Source organism: Theropithecus gelada, chromosome 4 (genome assembly GCF_003255815.1).
Source record: "Theropithecus gelada isolate Dixy chromosome 4, Tgel_1.0, whole genome shotgun sequence".
Taxonomy (NCBI): domain Eukaryota; kingdom Metazoa; phylum Chordata; class Mammalia; order Primates; family Cercopithecidae; genus Theropithecus; species Theropithecus gelada.
Window position 1 is genome coordinate 167,247,902 of NC_037671.1, and position 17,705 is coordinate 167,265,606.

Here is a 17,705-nt window from a genome sequence, read left to right on the forward strand (position 1 = left end):
TTAACATTTGGCTACTCATTACTTATGCAAATTTCTGCAGCTGGCTTGAATTTCACCTCAGAAAATGGCATTATCTTTTCTATAGCATTGTCAGGCTGCAAATTTTCCACTTATTTTCTCTGTTTCCCTTTTGAAACTGAATAGTTTTAACAGCACTCAGGTCACCTGTTGAATGTTTTGCTACTTAGAAATTTCCTCTGCAAGATACCCTACATCATCTCTCTCAAGTTCAAAGTTCCACAAATCTCTAGGGCAGGAGCAAAATGCCACCAGACTCTTTGCTAAAACATAGCAAGAGTCACCTTTGCCCCAGTTCTCAACCAGTTCCTCATCTCCGTCTGAGACCACCTCAGCCTTGACCTTATTGTCCATACCACTATCAACATTTTTGTCAAAGCCATTAAAGTAAGTCTCTAGGAAGTTTCAAACTTTCCCACATTTTCCTGTCTTCTTCTGAGCCCTCTAAATGGTTCCAACCTCTGCCTGTTACCTAGTTCCCAAGTTGCTTCCACATCTTTGGGTGTCTTTTCAGCAGCACCATACTTCTGGTACCAATTTACTGGATTAGTCTGTTTTCACACTGCTGATAAACATGTACCCAAAACTGGGCCATTTACAAAAGAAAGAGGTTTAATTGCTCTTACAGTTCCATGTGGCTGAGGAAGCTTCACAATCATGGCAGAGGGCAAGAAGGAGCAAGTCACATCTTATGTGGATGGCAGCAGGCAAAGAGAGAGCTTGTAAAGAAAAACTCCCATTTTTAAAATCATCAGATCTTATGAGACTCATTCCCTATTACAAGAATAGCCCAGGAAAAACCTGCCCCTATAATTCAATCACCTCCTACTGGGTTCCTCCTGTGATGTGTGAGAATTGTGGGAGTTATAGTTCCAGATGAGATTTGGGTGGGGACACAGCCAAACCATATCAGGGCATATACATTACTTTTGATAGATTTCTTGTCATATTTGTTTATGTCTTCAAAATTTGACTCAAGCATATTAAAAAATCCATTTAATCTTTCAGGATTCTTGGAAATATATGAAGGGGTATGTATAAACACATATACATGTGTAATTATATGGGTACTCACATAAATTGGAAGAGTCTATATATAAAATTTTATATATGCTTTATTTTCATTTTTATGTTTTATATTTTTATTTCTAGCATGTATTTTTATTTTTATGTATAATTATAACTGTATAATTTAATTGCCAAAAATTATGTTAAATGGGTATCAGAAAATTGTTACTATCTGTTTGATTATAAAAATTTTACCTACTTAAATAAGCAAATGACGTCATAAATTGAATTACGGCTGAAACCAAATTTATTATTTTCTAATTATCCACAGGATAATGCTTTGGTCTTTTAATTTTACCAACAGTATTAGTCAGTTTTCACATTGCTATAAAGAACTTCCTTGAGACTGGGTAATTTATAAAGGAAAGAGGTTTAATTGACTCACAGTTCCACGTGGCTGGGGAGCCCTCAGGAAACTTACAATCATGGCAGAAGGGGGAGCAGGCACATCTTACATGGCAGCAGGCAAGAGAAAGCGTGTGAAGGAAGAACTGCCAAACACTTATAAAACCATTAAATTTCATGAGAACTCACTCATTATCACAAGAACAGCATGGGGGAACCATCCCCACGATCCAGTCATCTCCCATCAGGTCCCTCCATTGACATTTGGGGATTATGGGAATTACAATTCAAGATGAGATTTGGATGGGAACACAGAGCCAAAGCATATCACCTACTTAATTTGATTAAGTTACAGAGTAAGCATTTTGTTGATTTTTTTCCTGCAAAAATTAAAAGATAAATGTACCTTCTCTTAACATACTTGAATTACACATCTGTCTGCTTTTGCTATTTTTGCTGTTTTCCGGGGTAAAACAGGCATATCACTGTATTAAAATTTTTAATTTTTTCTAAAGAATACAAGCAGAAAATTTTGTGGTATTCAAATTGCTATGCAGCAGAGAGTATTCTATTTCCATTCAAAAAAGAGCTATTACTAACTATACATTAAATGAGTAGAGGATAATATAATCTCTTACCCTTATTCAGCATAAGTAATTTAGAGAAATGCATATTATTATTATTGTATTGGTAAACTAAGAAAATTAAGTCAAAGTATGAGATGAAATATGCTAAATGTCAATGAAGTGTCACTTGCCACTGGAGGCTGAGGTTAGGGGCCTCACGAAAGTCGAGCTGTTACATAATCACATGTATAATACACATATTGAATTGGTGCCAAGGTAAAGAGATGACCCACCAATTCAATCCCTCACAAGTGAAACATCAGGTTGGCTGAGACATTACATGCTGCAAGGAAATAAATTGCTCACCCTTTGGCAGGGCATTTTGTGCCACAGAGAAATAATTTTCTAAAGGGCACCTTGGTAGTATGAAAGGAGGATTTAAGAAGTTTCCAGAGAGAGCCATAAACCCTTCAAGATCCCCAGCCACATAGCCAGCTGACTGTGTCTGTGTGACAAATGAAAACAGAAGCTGTTTAAAGATTTGGACACAGGCTACTCAGGAGCTCAGAGGTCACCTAGACTAATATGGTCAAAAATCAGTGGTACCTAGAGTATGTGGCTACTTCCCAAATATCTGCTATAACTCGTTTTTAACCAATTTTTCCCATCAAAACTCCAGAACTGATCAGGTACAGTGGCTCACGCACGTAATGCAAGTGCTTTGGGAGGCCAAGGCAGGAGGGTTTCTTGAGACCAAGAGTTCAAGACCCACCTGGGCAATTTGGTGATACCCTATCTTTACAAAAATAAAAATAGAAAAACTAGGTGCAGTGGTGTGCCTGTATTCCTAGCTACTCAGGAGACTGAGGCAAATCGATTGCTTGAGCCCAGAAGTTTAAGGTTACAGTGAGCTATGATCATGTTACTGTACTCCAGCCTGAGCGACAGAGTGAGGCCTTGTCTCGGCGTGGGGGGGGAGAAAAAAAACAAAAACAAAAAACCTGCCAGAGTATGTTATGCTCGTGACCTGATTAAAACACCAGTCATTACTACCCACTCTAATGCATCTCACATCCCTGAAGTTATCTATATCTGCAGTCTTCTCTTTAATTGTATTTCTGGATATTTATTATCCAAGGGAAGAAAAAAAGTCAACTTAGAATATTTATCCAGTTTGTTGATGATAATTCTGCTGAAAGTGTCAGTGGTCTTTAGTTGCTGAAGAACTCTAAGAGATGAGGACCCAAGGTTGTCTGTTTCCCCCCTCTCTACCTAGATGCTTCAAAGGGACTTTTTAGAACACCAAGTACATTATAATATGCATTGCCTTGAATTTTACTGTATAGTAGTATCCAAGGAAACTGTTTCTAGAAATTCTTTAACTTTTGATAACCAGAAAGATATGAGAACATCCCTTTGGCTACTCATTTTACATTTGCCCAGAAAGCCATGTAAAACAAGCGAAAGGAATGAGTTCTATGTGGGAGCCAAATTTCTAGCCTAAATATCTAAGTGTATCTTTTTCCCCCTGAATCGTTAAATAGCTCTAAGATGACCAAGGTTGAACACAACCCCATACAATCTACGGTAAACATAATATCAATACTTAGAAATGGGTGTATTATTATTTTTCAAACATGCTACTTGAATGTGTTCTCTGGTAGATGAAAGGATTAGATATCAAAAGTTAAATTCACTACTTGAGATTTTTCAGAATGTTTCTCACTCCAAGTTTTGAAAACCTTCTTGGCTACTTATTCACCACCTTCCTTCACTATATTTGCTGAACCAGCCTTGGCCCATAAGAGTCTTTCTCTTAGGAGTATTAGACAAGTTGGCATTCGATACATTTTCTGTCCTAACAACCCCCGTAGGCCCACTTTCAGCACTTGTGTGTTACTTGCAACACCCTTTCTCCATTACAATTAAAATGTTATTTATTTTAAATGAGGAAATTGCAAATTTTACTGAGAATTAAAACATTTTCAATTCATAATTATAGTTTTTTTTTTTTTTTAAAAGGTAAGCATATACCTCTGGTTAGTGAAAGATGGAAGTGAAAGGAAGGCAGGGCTAAGGATGGGATGAAAGTTTACAGAGCTGATTAGGAATCTGCTCATCTAACAAGAGTGAAGGTTTTTTTCCTTATTGTACTAGCATAGAATGGATTCTTAAAGAATCAAGGCAGTTACCAAGCTGAAGAAACTAATTCTAAGGAATTTTGGCTTGGATTATCCAGAGTGATAGTTTTCCAGGCTAAAATGCACCAGAAGAGGTCTATCATGAACTCCCTTTTGTGATATATGAAGATTTCTTGAACTGGCACTAGCTTTTCAGGATGACGTAGAAGCTTTAATTCTGCGTTCAATCTTTTGGGCCATTTTAGCTTCTACCTTTCATGGACAATGTTAAACAAAGCTTCAAGTACCATGAAAAGTAAAACCTGATTGTCTTGGTTCTGGTCACATCTTAATGCTCTTTCCAGAAAGCTAGAAGAGCATATATTTCCTAGGTGATATGAAGATTAGCAAAGGGGAAAAAAATGATAGAAAGCAGAGGCCAGGCGTGGTGGCTCATGCATGTAATCCCAGCACTTTGGGAGGTTGAGGTGTGCGGATCACGAGCTTAGGAGTTTGAGACCAGCCTGGCAAATATGGTGAAGCCCGCCTCTACTAAAAGTACAAAAATTAGCCGGGCATGGTGGCACGTGCCTGTAATCCCAGCTACTCAGGAGGTTGAGGCAGGAGAATTGCTTGAACCCAGGAGGCAGAGGTTGCAGTGAGCTGAGATCGCACCATTGCACTCCAGCTTGGGCGATACAGCCAGACTCCATCTTGAAACGAAAGAAGCAGAGATTGAAATGAGAAATCAGACAGATTTTCTTGGTTGTCAACGTAGAACTCCATTAAAGTTTGTGATTTTAGTCCTGCTTCTAACACCGAAATCTATAAGTAGATGGAGGAAACAAAACAAAACAAAAAACAAAAGCCTCAACCTCAGAATTTAAGAGGGAATAGCCATGTTTTCTCACATTAGCCTCCAGGTGCATTTGACTCTCTGTCTTCATTTTCTACTGCTCCTTCCTGAAGTGTTCAGAATTTCTTTCCATATTGCTTGTGTGCGCTGTTACAGATCCAGGTGCCTGCCACACTGCCCGCTACTAAACTCTAAAAGGGATATTTTGTCCTGGAGGAATTTTGGTATAATGTTTATTGCTAGACTAACTTAAATTCATGGGGAAAAAAAAAGGGCTAGTTACTACAAATAGTAAAATAACCTGTTATGAGAATCCTATTCTTATTTAAAATAGAAATGTATCTCAAGATTATAGGATTGACCATATATATATTATGAATACAATACCTTAAAATTTAAAATATATTCATTCCTAAGAATTCTAATTTGTTACTCTTATTATCTAATTTTGTTCCACAGCATCACAATTCATAGTGGAAGGTAGAACATTTAAATGACTTCTCCTCTCCAGTGTTTCCAAAAATACTAAGTACCTGTATATTTACAGACCACAATGGTTACTTAAAAACAGACAATGTCATTTAGTGTTATATAATTATGATACAGGACAGCACTATACAATCTAAAAAACTTTTATTAAGTCAGTCTTATCTTAAACATTATCCTCTCTGACTGTGGTTAGCATCTGATTCTCAAAATAATTCACATTTTAGTACCCAACAAGGCTAAGAAACTGAGTGTGTGACCTGATTCTTTTCTGATATCCTCAGAACACCAGACTCAACCTCTGACTTTTTTTTCCAGGATATATAGCATGCAGAAAAACTACTAGGTGTTACAAAAGAATAATAGAGTATTAAGGGAAGCAACATTCAGCAATTTTTCCTTCTACCCAGAACTAAAAATCATTTGCTACATGTGAGGACCTCTAATAAATAATACCTGGATTAATGCCTAGGAACGAAAGACCTTCATTGAAGTTTATATTCCCCTCCAGCTCTAAAATGTGTCTCTGTTAAACAATTGTTTAAGAATACACAGTTACCTATATTTCTAGCTGTGTGACAGAAATACCTCCAAGAACAAATTCTGGAAATTCTGACCCCGTTAAAGGAAAATAGAGTAAGCTGAGACAATGCGGACTTCCTTCTCTAGAGCTGCAGCCTCCATCATCTGTAGCCTCTATTTACCTTACCTCAGGCTTCCTTCAGTCCACTCTACTGTGTAACTGCCACACTCTCTTCAAAACTTAAAATAATCTAGTAACCAATTCAAATTATTTACACACTTTTGCCTATTCAAAGTGCTGGTGGTACAAAGTATATTTGCTTATTGAAAGGATTTACTATATTGGCAACCTGACTAGGGAATGTAGTTAAGTATGGAAAGGCTTTGAAAAGCAATGAGATTTAGTCATGTAGAGTGTGAGAATGAAATCCTAACCGAGTGATATCTATTCCTTAATTCCTGTGAAGGAGGATCAGCCTGCAAAGCCTGCTCTGAGGGATTCTGAGTATAGAAGAAAATCTTCCCTTACTCTGAGACTTGTAATGCCCTAGCATAGGCCAGGACAGTGTGCAGCCGGTGCCCTCTCCAACTCTTCCTCCCCAACCTGGAGCGCAGAGACCTTCACGAGGTGCTTGTTTGCATTCTAAATAATTGAAATTGATTTATATTTATTAGAACTTTTCTTTTGTTAAATTAGAACTTCCCAGCCAGTCACGATGGCTCATGCCTGTAATCCCAGTGCTTTGGGAGGCTGAGGCAGGAGAATCATTTGAGGCCAGGAGTTCTAGAACAGCTAGGGCAACATAGCAAAATCCTCATCTCCACAAAACATTATTTAGATGTGGTGGCACATGCCTGTTGTCCTAGCTACGTAGGAAGTTGAGGCAGGAGGATTGCTTGAGCCCAGTAGTTCAAGGCTGCAGTGAGCTACAGTTGCACCACTGTACTCAAGCCTGGGCAACAGAGTAAGACCCTGTCTCTTAAAAAAAAAAAAAAAAAAAACTTCTCTACCCTATCTAACATTTCAAAGAAATAGATCATTAGGATTTATTTCCTTTACAAATTACTTAATTACCAGTAAAGTATTAGTAATAAATTATATAGTAATAAAATCATATTTATGTAAATATGTATATAACCATATATTAATATCAAATGACAATAGTAATAACTACAATGCACTATTACTTAGGTCGTTGTATGCCTTATTCATACCTCTCAGAGATCAACGTATTTGAATTTCCCAAGAATTTTTGTTTGTTTGTTTTTGAGACGGAGTTTCATACTGTCACCCAGGGTGGAGTGCAATGGCGCTATTTTGGCTCACTGCAACTTCTGCCTTCTGAGTTCAAGCAATTCTCCTGCCATAGCCTCCTAAGTTGCTGGGATTACAAGTGCCAACCACCACATCTGGCTAATTTTTTGTGTTTTTAGTAGAGACAGGGTTTCGCTATGTTGGCCAGGCTGGTCTTGAACTCCTGACCTTGTGATCCACCTGCCTCAGCCTCCCAAAGTGTTGGGATTGTAGGTGTGAGCCACCATGCCTGGCCCCCAGGAATTTTTTTATGGGCTGGTCATCTACTTGAAATCAATGACCAAATGTAGTCAGTACTTTTATAGTGGCATTTTTCTGCAAGTCAAAATATGTAATGCTTCTTCAGTGATTTAAATAGGAATTTATAGACAGCACCTATTAAGTATCAGGGCTTGTGCTCAGAGCTTGTTAATCACCAAACAACAAGCTAAACCCAGAGGAAAATCAGCCTAGTCATTTTACTGTGATCAGGACCCATCATGTAGAAATTAAGCTCCTTTTCTATAATAATATTTGCTAATAATATAATTTATTCTGAAAACTAAGGGCTACTTTGAATCTTTGTATTAAGACATAAAACATAACCTTAGACATATTTTACAAATGTAACTATGCACATCTAAAGAGAGTACTGTTAAGACTTTTCCCCACTTTTTCCATTGTACAAGCTATAATATAGTTTTCTTGATGAATACTCCATATTCAAAAGGAACGTATAAGTTTTAACGATCCCTTAAAAGGAGTGTCATAAGTTTTACATTTATGCCATTCCATACTAGACTCTTTGTTCTATGAATACAAGGATGGTCTACCTTGTTCACCGTTGAATCTCCAACTCCTAAAACACAGTGCCTCCTGCTTAGCAGTGCTTAATAAATTATCACTGAATTAATTACCCTTCCTGAAAACTTCCCTCACTTCCCTACTGAACTTAAGGTTCAGTTCAAGCCCCAGATCCCCTAAAAAGCCCTCCCTTATGTAGATATACTGCTTAATATTTTACTGGGACACAACTTCAGCAACTTATTTGCATGCTTTTCAGAAACTTTTCCATTAAATGTGTTTTCATTTCATTCCTATTACCTCTTAATTTGACTGCTCACTCCTATTTTAACCTCCCCATCTCCAAACACATTTAACACATTAGAGTATACATGTAAGCATTCAATTAACTCATGTAGACTACATGGTTGATTGATCTTGATTACCATTCATTCCATCAATAAACATTCATCAAGTTCCTGCATAATTCTTGAAATAGTCAGCACAGCATTGAATACACAAATATCCCTGTTCTCTTGGAGCTTATTATCTGCTAGTAAGAGACCATCAAGCAAAGGAATAAATGAATAAATGAGGAATACAAGAATGTCAGATACTGAAGAGTGCTGTGAAAAAAAGTACATATGTGAAAGGGAGTGACTAAAGGTTAAAATTTAAAAAAATAAATAACGGTTGCTGAGGGCCTCTCTGAGGAGTTAACAGTTGGTCTGAGACCAGAATGATAGGTAGGAAGGTGTTATGGAAAGATCTGGGAGAAGAGCATTCAGCATGGTATTGGGCTGGAATGAGCTGGACACATTGAGAATTAAAGGGATGTGTGTGTACTTGAGGGTCATGATTGTGAGAACTTCTGTTCAGAACATCTGGGATGTGAAATGCTGCCAAGTGAAGATACAGCCCAATGAAGATGTCCTATGAGCAATATATGTTGCAATCCTGGTGGGGGTTAGGGGAGAGAAAGGGCAGAACCAAATATAAAAATCACTATGTGGTGCTTATATTTTAGAAGTGTTAGTACCCCAAGTGGCAGTGTAACCATAGAAGAGATAGAAACCCGGGACCTAGTCAGGACATGTAAACCTTTTTTAGAGTAAAGCAGAAGAATCTACTAAAGAGACCAAGAAGGAATCCCCAGCAAATTAGGAGGAAAACTGGGAGAAAATGACCTCGAGAATGAAGGGCAGTTTGATTGTGTTGAGTGCTGCTGAGAGGTCTAGTAAAGTGGTCATGGGAAACTCAGCAATATTGGAGTCGCCATCATTCTTACAAGAGTGGTCATAGTGGGGTCACTGATGTGGATAGCAATCTGTTTGGACTGGGTGGAGATGAGAAGGTGTCAGAAAAAGTGGAGGCAGTGAAAGTTAACCATTTCAAGAAGTTTCATTGGGAAAAGGAATAAAGAGATTGAAGCTGGAAGAAAATTGGAGGTTAAGGGAAGAATTTTTTGTTCTTTAAAAAAGTGTTTTAACAGTATGCTTGTAAGTTAATGGCAATAACCAAGTATAGAGGAATAGAGAGAAAGATTGATGGCACCTCTTAAAATGCAGAAGCAAATGCCATGAAAAGTTAAAAGGGATTGACTTCTATGATACAAATGACAGATTTTGATAAGCACAAGAAGTGACTATAAATATGAAGACTCTCTCTCATTATGGAAATATTTCTGTATTAAAATCTTGAAAGGCTAAAGTAGGCCAGGTGGACCCACATGATTTTGCTGATTTGGTGCCATGTTTCACCTGCAAAAATACTACTTTTCTATGGCCCAAGCTAATATACTATGAATATAACTGTAATATACATATGTAAAATAGCTCAGAATACACAAATTGAAACAGATGATGAGCTTATGTGTGTTTTCCATTTTCTATTTTGTTAAAATATGTATGGAAAGTTTTAACATAATTTTAGGACAAATATATGGGAAATACTAAATACTTATAGAATTGAATGTTGCTTATTTCAGCTTGGCTTTTACGTTAAGTCATAATGAATGCTGAACAGAACAGGCAAAGACAGAATCAGATCCCTGTGGTTATTTTAGTTTTATCAGAGCCTTTATGTTATCTTCTAAAGGATTAAAGTGTCTGCTATATACTGTAAGATTCATTTCTTTAAGATCTTTGTTTCTTAGTGACTTTGATGTAAAAAAATTAAAATTAAAATGAATCCATGTATTTTATAAGATTTCTCTTTAAAGATGTGTCAGTTGGCTTAAATATTTATATTTTCTTTTGTCACAGGCTTATTTATATTCATCTTCCACTGTGCTATGAAGGAGAATGTTCAGAAACAGTGGCGGCGGCATCTCTGCTGTGGTAGATTTCGGTTAGCAGATAACTCAGGTAAAGGATTGTTGATTAAATTTTACATCTAAAAGTAGATGGGAAAGTTTGTCATTCAGTCTTCCCTTTTCAAAGCAACCGAGTCCCAGTGGTAGCAAGCTGTTGAAGTGGAGCATGTGAAGATGCCTATTTGGAATCATAGAATATCAGGGCTGGAAGAGATCTGAGAACTTTGGGCCCAACCCTTCTATTCTGCAGAGGGGAAGCATGAGTTAAATGAGTTCCCTGAGGTTTGATGTCTAATTTAACAACCCATATACCCAGAGCTTCCACTATGCGAGACTCACCTTTCCACATTTTTAAGACCCCTGATTACATTATTAGGCAAATAGATTTTTTTCTCAGTATTTAAAAAAAAAAGAAAAAGAAAAAACTGAAAAAAACCTACTTTGTCTTTTTTCTTTATCTTTCTTTTTCTTTTTACTGTCAGTGGTTACTTCTCATCCTTGGTATATTGAAAGTGAGATTTTAAATAGTACATATACAAGATCAAAGTAAGAAATTATCAATTTCCTCTTATTGTTTACATGTCAGTCTCCTCTCTGAGCCATTGCCAGCATATCAGAAAATCAGATGCTCCAGATAAATAATGCAGTGATGATTTTTTCAGAGCAGTTCATATTCCCTGTAAAGCAGATTGATACAGTGGTGTCATTTTTCTTTCAGATTGGAGTAAGACAGCTACCAATATCATCAAGAAAAGTTCTGATAATCTAGGAAAATCTTTGTCTTCAAGCTCCATTGGTTCCAACTCAACCTATCTTACATCCAAATCTAAATCCAGCTCTACCACCTATTTCAAAAGGAATAGCCACACAGGTGAGTCTAAAGATGTCCTCAAGTTTAGTTCTCATCACATTTTTCATTGCAAAAACTGGCATATCATGAAGATTGATGAATCACAGTGCCTGAGAGGGTACATCTTTTAGATTTATGAAAATATAAATGTTTGAAGATGTCACCAAACACCTTTATGAATATTTTGTCCTTTTAAAAATTTTGTAACCCAAACTCTAGCTATATAACCATAATAATTAACTCTGTATATTATTGTAACTTCATCATTTAATTCAAAAACTTGATTATCTTTAAAAATTATGGTATTTTATTTAAAAAGTTATATATTTTTAAAATTAAAAATTGAATTACAGGTTATTTCAGCATGGTATGATAGTTATTGGAAAAGTTGTCATGGGAACAGGAAGAAATATCTAGGATGTACATTTTATTTAAGAGTTAATTCCTTAACCATTGCAAATGTTATTGATGACTGCCCTTTAAATTGCTGATTACATATGAAAAGAACATAATATTTGGACGGTGATACAGGGCTATAAGAATCACTGTCTTTCATAATATCCTGTTTTTTCACGATATTGGCAATTACTGCACATTCTGACACTGAACATGTATGTGAAAAATCCTGAAGACACCATGGAAATAAAGAAGAATTTAAGCCAGGTGCTGTGACACATGCCTGGAGTCCCAGCTGCTCTGGAGGCTAAGATGGGATTGCTTGTGCCCTGGAGTTCAGGCTGCAGTGAGATATGATTGAGCCACTGCACCACAGCCTGGGCAACATAGCAAGACCCCATCTCAAAAAAATAGTAATATTTTGCAGCACTTGATAGTGAATGATGTGAAAATGTGTAACCTTTTCATATTTTCAAAGGGAAATAATAGAATTGCTGCTTTTAAATTAAACCCCTGGCAGACAGCTGTCAACATTTAAAACAGAGCACTTTCCTAATTAAAGATAATTCTAAAAGGATAATGGAAATAACTTTTTAATTTTTAATTTGTTTAGCTATTAAACATGAGCAGAGGTGAATGGCACAAAGAAGATTAATACTTGGCTTTTTGCAAATAGGGAGTAAGGTGTGTGATGCATCTGTAATTATTCATATTGCAAATACTTGAATTGCAGATGACCCTGGTGTACATTTGAATGCTTATACATGTCCCTGTTTGCACCATCTTCTACGTCTTGCCACTGGAGTGGCCACTGCCTGGGATTCATGATAGTACTATGGAAAAAGTGTTGAGTGTTTAGAGAGTTCGTTAATTCCAAAATTAATTAAAAATCCAAGAACTTGGAGCAACTTAGGACAGCAGTTCTTAAAGTTTCTTGGAGTCTAGGACATTTTGGGGGGAACTGAATGAAGGCTATTCTCTTCCAGAAAAAAAGGTACATATTTTGAATCATCTTCACAATTTTGCATAAAATTAAAGAAGTTTGTGTACCTCTGCTTAAGAATACCTGTGTAAAGAAATTGATGGCAGGTGTATAGTCTAAGATAGATTATTCTACTTATTTGGTGGTTCCTTGGCACAAAATATCTTTTGCTTATAATGAATTTTTTCCACTTTATTTAACCATACTTAAAATTTGATACTGATTTTGCCTCCCCTTCTGAAATACAAATACTTAATGCCTTATCAGTTATGAATAAATAGGAATTAAACCAATCGAATTACTTTCCTCTTAAACAGCTGAAAATAGCTGGCCTGAAGAAATGCCAGTCTTAAAAGAGGAAAGAAGATAACAAGGCAGTTAGTTTGGAACATGAGGCATTTTGAAAATATTAAGGAAAGAAAGGGCTATAGGATTCGGGGAAAAACAGACTAGAAGATAAAAGAGGAAATGCAGAGATGGAGGTCCAAAGGCAGACTTTACTATTTTAAAATATTGTGTGTTCTTCTTTTTATTTCATCTGTTGTTTTTATTTTATTTTATTTTATTTTATTTTATTTTATTTTATTTATTTTTTGAGACAGGGTCTCGCTCTGTTTACCAGGCTGGAGTGCAATGGCACACTCATGGTAGAGGCTTACTGCAGCCTCTGCCTCCTGGGTTCAAGCAATCCTCCTACCTCAGCCTCCCGAGTATCTAGAACTACAGGTGTGCACCACCACACCTGTCTTAATTTTTGTATTTTTGTAGAGATGAGATTTCATCATCTTGCCCAGGCTAGTCTCAAACTCCTGGGCTCAAGGAATTTTCCTGCCTCAGCCTCCCAGAGTCCTGGGATTACAGATGTGAGCCACCACACTCAGCCTTTTTTTATTATTATTATTATACTTTAAGTTCTAGGGTACATGTGCACAATGTGCAGGTTTGTTACATATGTATACATGAGCCATGTTGGTGTGCTGCACCCATTATCTCATCATTTACATTAGAATGCATTAATGTTGTTTCCCTTAACAAAAAACCCTTGGGGCTAAATGGGTTCTTGACAACTAGGATGAGAATATAGTTAGTTATATGGCATTACTTCAATAGTATAATAAATCCTGGTTTACAGTCAACTGACTTCACATAGGCTTTGGCCACCCAGCCAGTTCTCAGTGGGACAGTTAGCATCCTGGGGATCACTCAGGGTATGGTAAACATCACTGCATATCATCATGGATATCTAGTTGGTTCATTTCTGGGAATTGATCTAGATATTCATATGTTTATGGTGTAGATAATGTCTCCTATGAGCATTCCTTCAACAAAAGTGGATCATTCAGGTAAACTTTCATTACTTTTTTGAATGCATGAATTTTTTGCAAGGTAATAAGAGAATATTTGCATGGATTAAGCTAAGATTCTTGCTGCATCAGCAAAATGGCTTGTTCTTTTCAGCTAGCACAATGACATTCCTGCACTAAACTGGAATTTCTGAAATCTTGAAGGATAGTATGTGCTGTGCTGGCTCTTCTCTGCATGGGGTATCTGCAAGCCGCTCCTTCTAGGAAATGTACCATGGTCTGTAGTGAGTGGATCACACATTATGTAAAATAATGACAAAAAGCAGTACTTGAGAAAAGATTTGTTGTAGAAGGCATGAAATGCTTTATTTTTCCACTGTTCATATGGATTTCTGGATATGTCATGGTACATTCATAGAAGTCATCATATAAGTGAAATTGTCAATTCCAAGCCTGCTTTGTGAGAATTGTTATCTGCTTGAAATTTCAGCATAGGTCAAATAATAGTTCATACCCCTAGCCCCTGGTTTTCAGATTCGCGACTATAATCAAAGTCTTTATTACACATAATGTACTATCTAACCAGAAGACTGGGAATAGCATATATAAAAATACAGCCCTCATTTAGAATTTTGCTTTATTAAACTGTGAAGACCCACTAAATTGGATCACATCGTTGAAATGAGGCTGTTCAAAATCTCTAAAAGTACATGCCACTGGAAGTTACAAAGGAAGCAGAGTGACTATATCCTTGTTATCTCTGAGGATATGTGGTTTTCTAAAAACACCGAACACTAATTATTAATTATTGATATATAAGTCAATAGAAGAATCCCCACCAGAAAACCAATGGCTAGTGAATATATGAACTGAAAGGAAGCTCAGAATCAATCAGCTTGCTGAGAGCCTAATGGGGAGGGGCCTTTTGTGATGACTCCTTGAGCCTTTTCCTCACCAATATTGGAAAATGCTTCAGTTGTTCCACCATGCTTCAGTTTGTCCGTTCTTTCCATGAACCATCTATTCTTTTCTCTGGCATCCTTTAGTGTAGGTTGAATATCCCATTTCCCTTTTTAGCCCTCATCGTATTTAGTGTCTGCTTCAACACAAGATAATAGTTAAGCAATTTGAATAGTTTCCAGAGACAACAGATATCATGATGATAATGGCTTTTACCAATTATTGATGGATTTTAAATGTTTTGTCACATACTGAGTCCAGCATACTCAAAATGTAAAAAGCCTTGGAGTGAAGATTCCAATTTCGGAGCCATGATTTCTAAAAGTTTTTCAGGATAGAGTTTTTGCCTCTTCCACAATGTATGAAGAAGGTACATAGGAAACTGAATACTTTATAAAAGTTCATATCTTCTTTATCAGTGTAAAATTTCTATAATTTGGTTAATTTGAGGGTAGAATTTTTCCCTAAAGTGTATTTGGAGAGGGAGGTACTTAAAAGATATTTGTAGGATACATGAAGACAACCATACGTGTTTATAGATAATAGAGTGTAAATGAGTTTCAGAGCATTCTGAGTCAATTTTAGAAAGCTTTTCTGTATAAGGAAATAACATTTAAATATATGATACTGAAAATTTTAGAAAAAATTATTTAGCAGTCTTTTACTACTATCAGTTGCTATAATAGTGCTGTTAGCAATAACATCGTTCTGAAACTATAAGATAATTAATACAAATAAATCATTTTCTATTAAAATATTTCTGGTAATAACTTTGATTGCTATAATTAAAAAATAATTCATAAGAAGTACCCTTTTTGCTGTATTCCAATCATTTATCCAACTAAAAACCTTGGGAAAATATGTTCAAAGTAGCTTTTCATATTTATTTTCATTTGCTTTTATTCTCCAAAATCCTATAAATTTAATTTTGTAAAATTTTTTATTATGAAAAGTGTCAAACATATATAAAAAGTAGAGAGGATCCTATTATAAATCCCCTTGTACCCATCAATTTATAGCCAGTTATACACCCCTACCCATTTTTCCCTTCCTATATTTTTGAAAACATATCTTAGATATAATTTCTTCCACAAATATTTCAGCACATTCCAATTCCTTGGAATTTTGTACATCTTTCAAGCCATAGTGCATATATTTTTGAAGCGGTTTTCCAAATATTTTTTCATTGGCTCTGCTACATGCAAGAATATTTCTTACAGTAAGCCACAGTACAAATTACTAGAAGGCAAGTTGACACTCAGTGACTATCAGGAGTATTCTTAGAAGAAGAAAAACATGGAAGTTTAGTGTTGCCTATTACCTAATCTAAGAAAGAATTGGAGCTTTATTTTCTTTTGTTCTTCTTTAATGTGCAAAACGGAGTATACAGTATGGTGTAGGCATGCCACCAGCTCATCTTGAACCTAATTTCTTGTATCGTTTCTTGCAGACAATGCTTCCATGGACAAGTCCTTGTCAAAACTGGCCCATGCTGATGGAGATCAAACATCAATCATCCCTGTCCATCAGGTCATTGACAAGGTCAAGGGTTATTGCAATACTCATTCAGACAACTTCTATAAAAACATTATCATGTCAGACACCTTCAGCCACAGCACAAAGTTTTAATGTCTTTAATGTAACAAAAAGAAATCAATCTGCAGAAATGTGAAGATTTCCAAGCAGTGAAAACTGCAACTAGCGATGTAAATGTGCTATTACCTAGGTAACTGCATATATATAAGGAATGTATTTTGTTAAGAAGGCTTTTGTGAAATTCATAATTTTTCTTTTTAATATATTTCTTCCATGGAAGAGTTGTCATCATCACTAAAACTTCAGTACTGAGAGCAACATGACTCAGTAGCCACAGAAGCTATGATTTTTAAAATGTATAATTGAATCAGAGTAATCATAATTCAGGGGAGACATTCAAATTAGAGACAAGGGAGAAGCAACGCTGAGGAAGACCCTAGATAGAGCTCATTTTAGTCCACCTAGTCATTATATCTGGATGTACCCATTTTCTGCGTCTTCTTTCTCAACAATAAAAAATGTAACTATTTTGAATGCCCACAAATCCCATTCCAGTGTTACTTTCCATGGATGCAGTACCATGTTCTCATTTTCAATGACATTTCAACCACAGGCAGAAAAGATTGTTTACTGCTTGACCCAAAGGATTTTTTTATTATTTTAAATATTACGCCTTCAGAACCATAACATGCTTAAGAAAGTTTTCCCAAAATGTTGACCTAGTTAAATGAGGCTATATGAATTTCTAATATTTTACTTATTCTATTCAAGGCATAGGGCCAAAGCATTAAGTATAATTTAATCCCATACATTCGAGTTTAGTGTTGATGTTCCATCAATGTGGACCTCCCAGGAGTTGTTTAAGAATGAATCTCTTACACCTCTACTTTTGCCCCTCTACTGTATATTAAGCCCATAGGCTTGGGGGAGGAAGGAGAATTTCCATTAGGCAAGCTGTATGCAGTGGAATTTTCCTTTTAGGAGACACACAGTTGAGACTCTCTGGTTCTGTCCTTGCTTTGGAGACTTTAAGACATTTCCTAACACACAAATGAAAGCCTCGTATTTCCCCATTGAGAGTTTTGTTCCAAGGAATATGAAGTGAGACATATGGGTGAGTCATAATAATCAAAATAATTTATAAACAGCTGTGTCTGCAATAGCTAGTCTAAAAACTACTTGTGTGTCAGTCCTCTGGTTATAGTATATAAGAGCCTAAGGAGGTCTGGCAAGATAGATGGTGTATTATTTATGGATCGGCTGCTGCATAGGAGCCTTGCATGCTGTTATGCAGCTTACCTAACT

General features: G+C 36.3%; 1 protein-coding gene across 1 annotated transcript in view; it reads left to right on the top strand.

The window, feature by feature from the left end:
* ADGRG6 (adhesion G protein-coupled receptor G6) overlaps nt 1-16,504 on the top strand; it is a 131,581-nt gene extending 115,077 nt beyond the window's left edge. Inside the window, exons 23-25 of the mRNA XM_025384092.1 lie at nt 10,323-10,424; nt 11,091-11,243; nt 16,315-16,504. Coding sequence (XP_025239877.1) covers nt 10,323-10,424; nt 11,091-11,243; nt 16,315-16,493 — 434 coding nt within the window. The 3' untranslated portion in view covers nt 16,494-16,504. The remainder of the gene's footprint in view (nt 1-10,322; nt 10,425-11,090; nt 11,244-16,314) is intronic.
* The last annotated feature ends 1,201 nt before the right edge of the window (nt 16,505-17,705 follow it).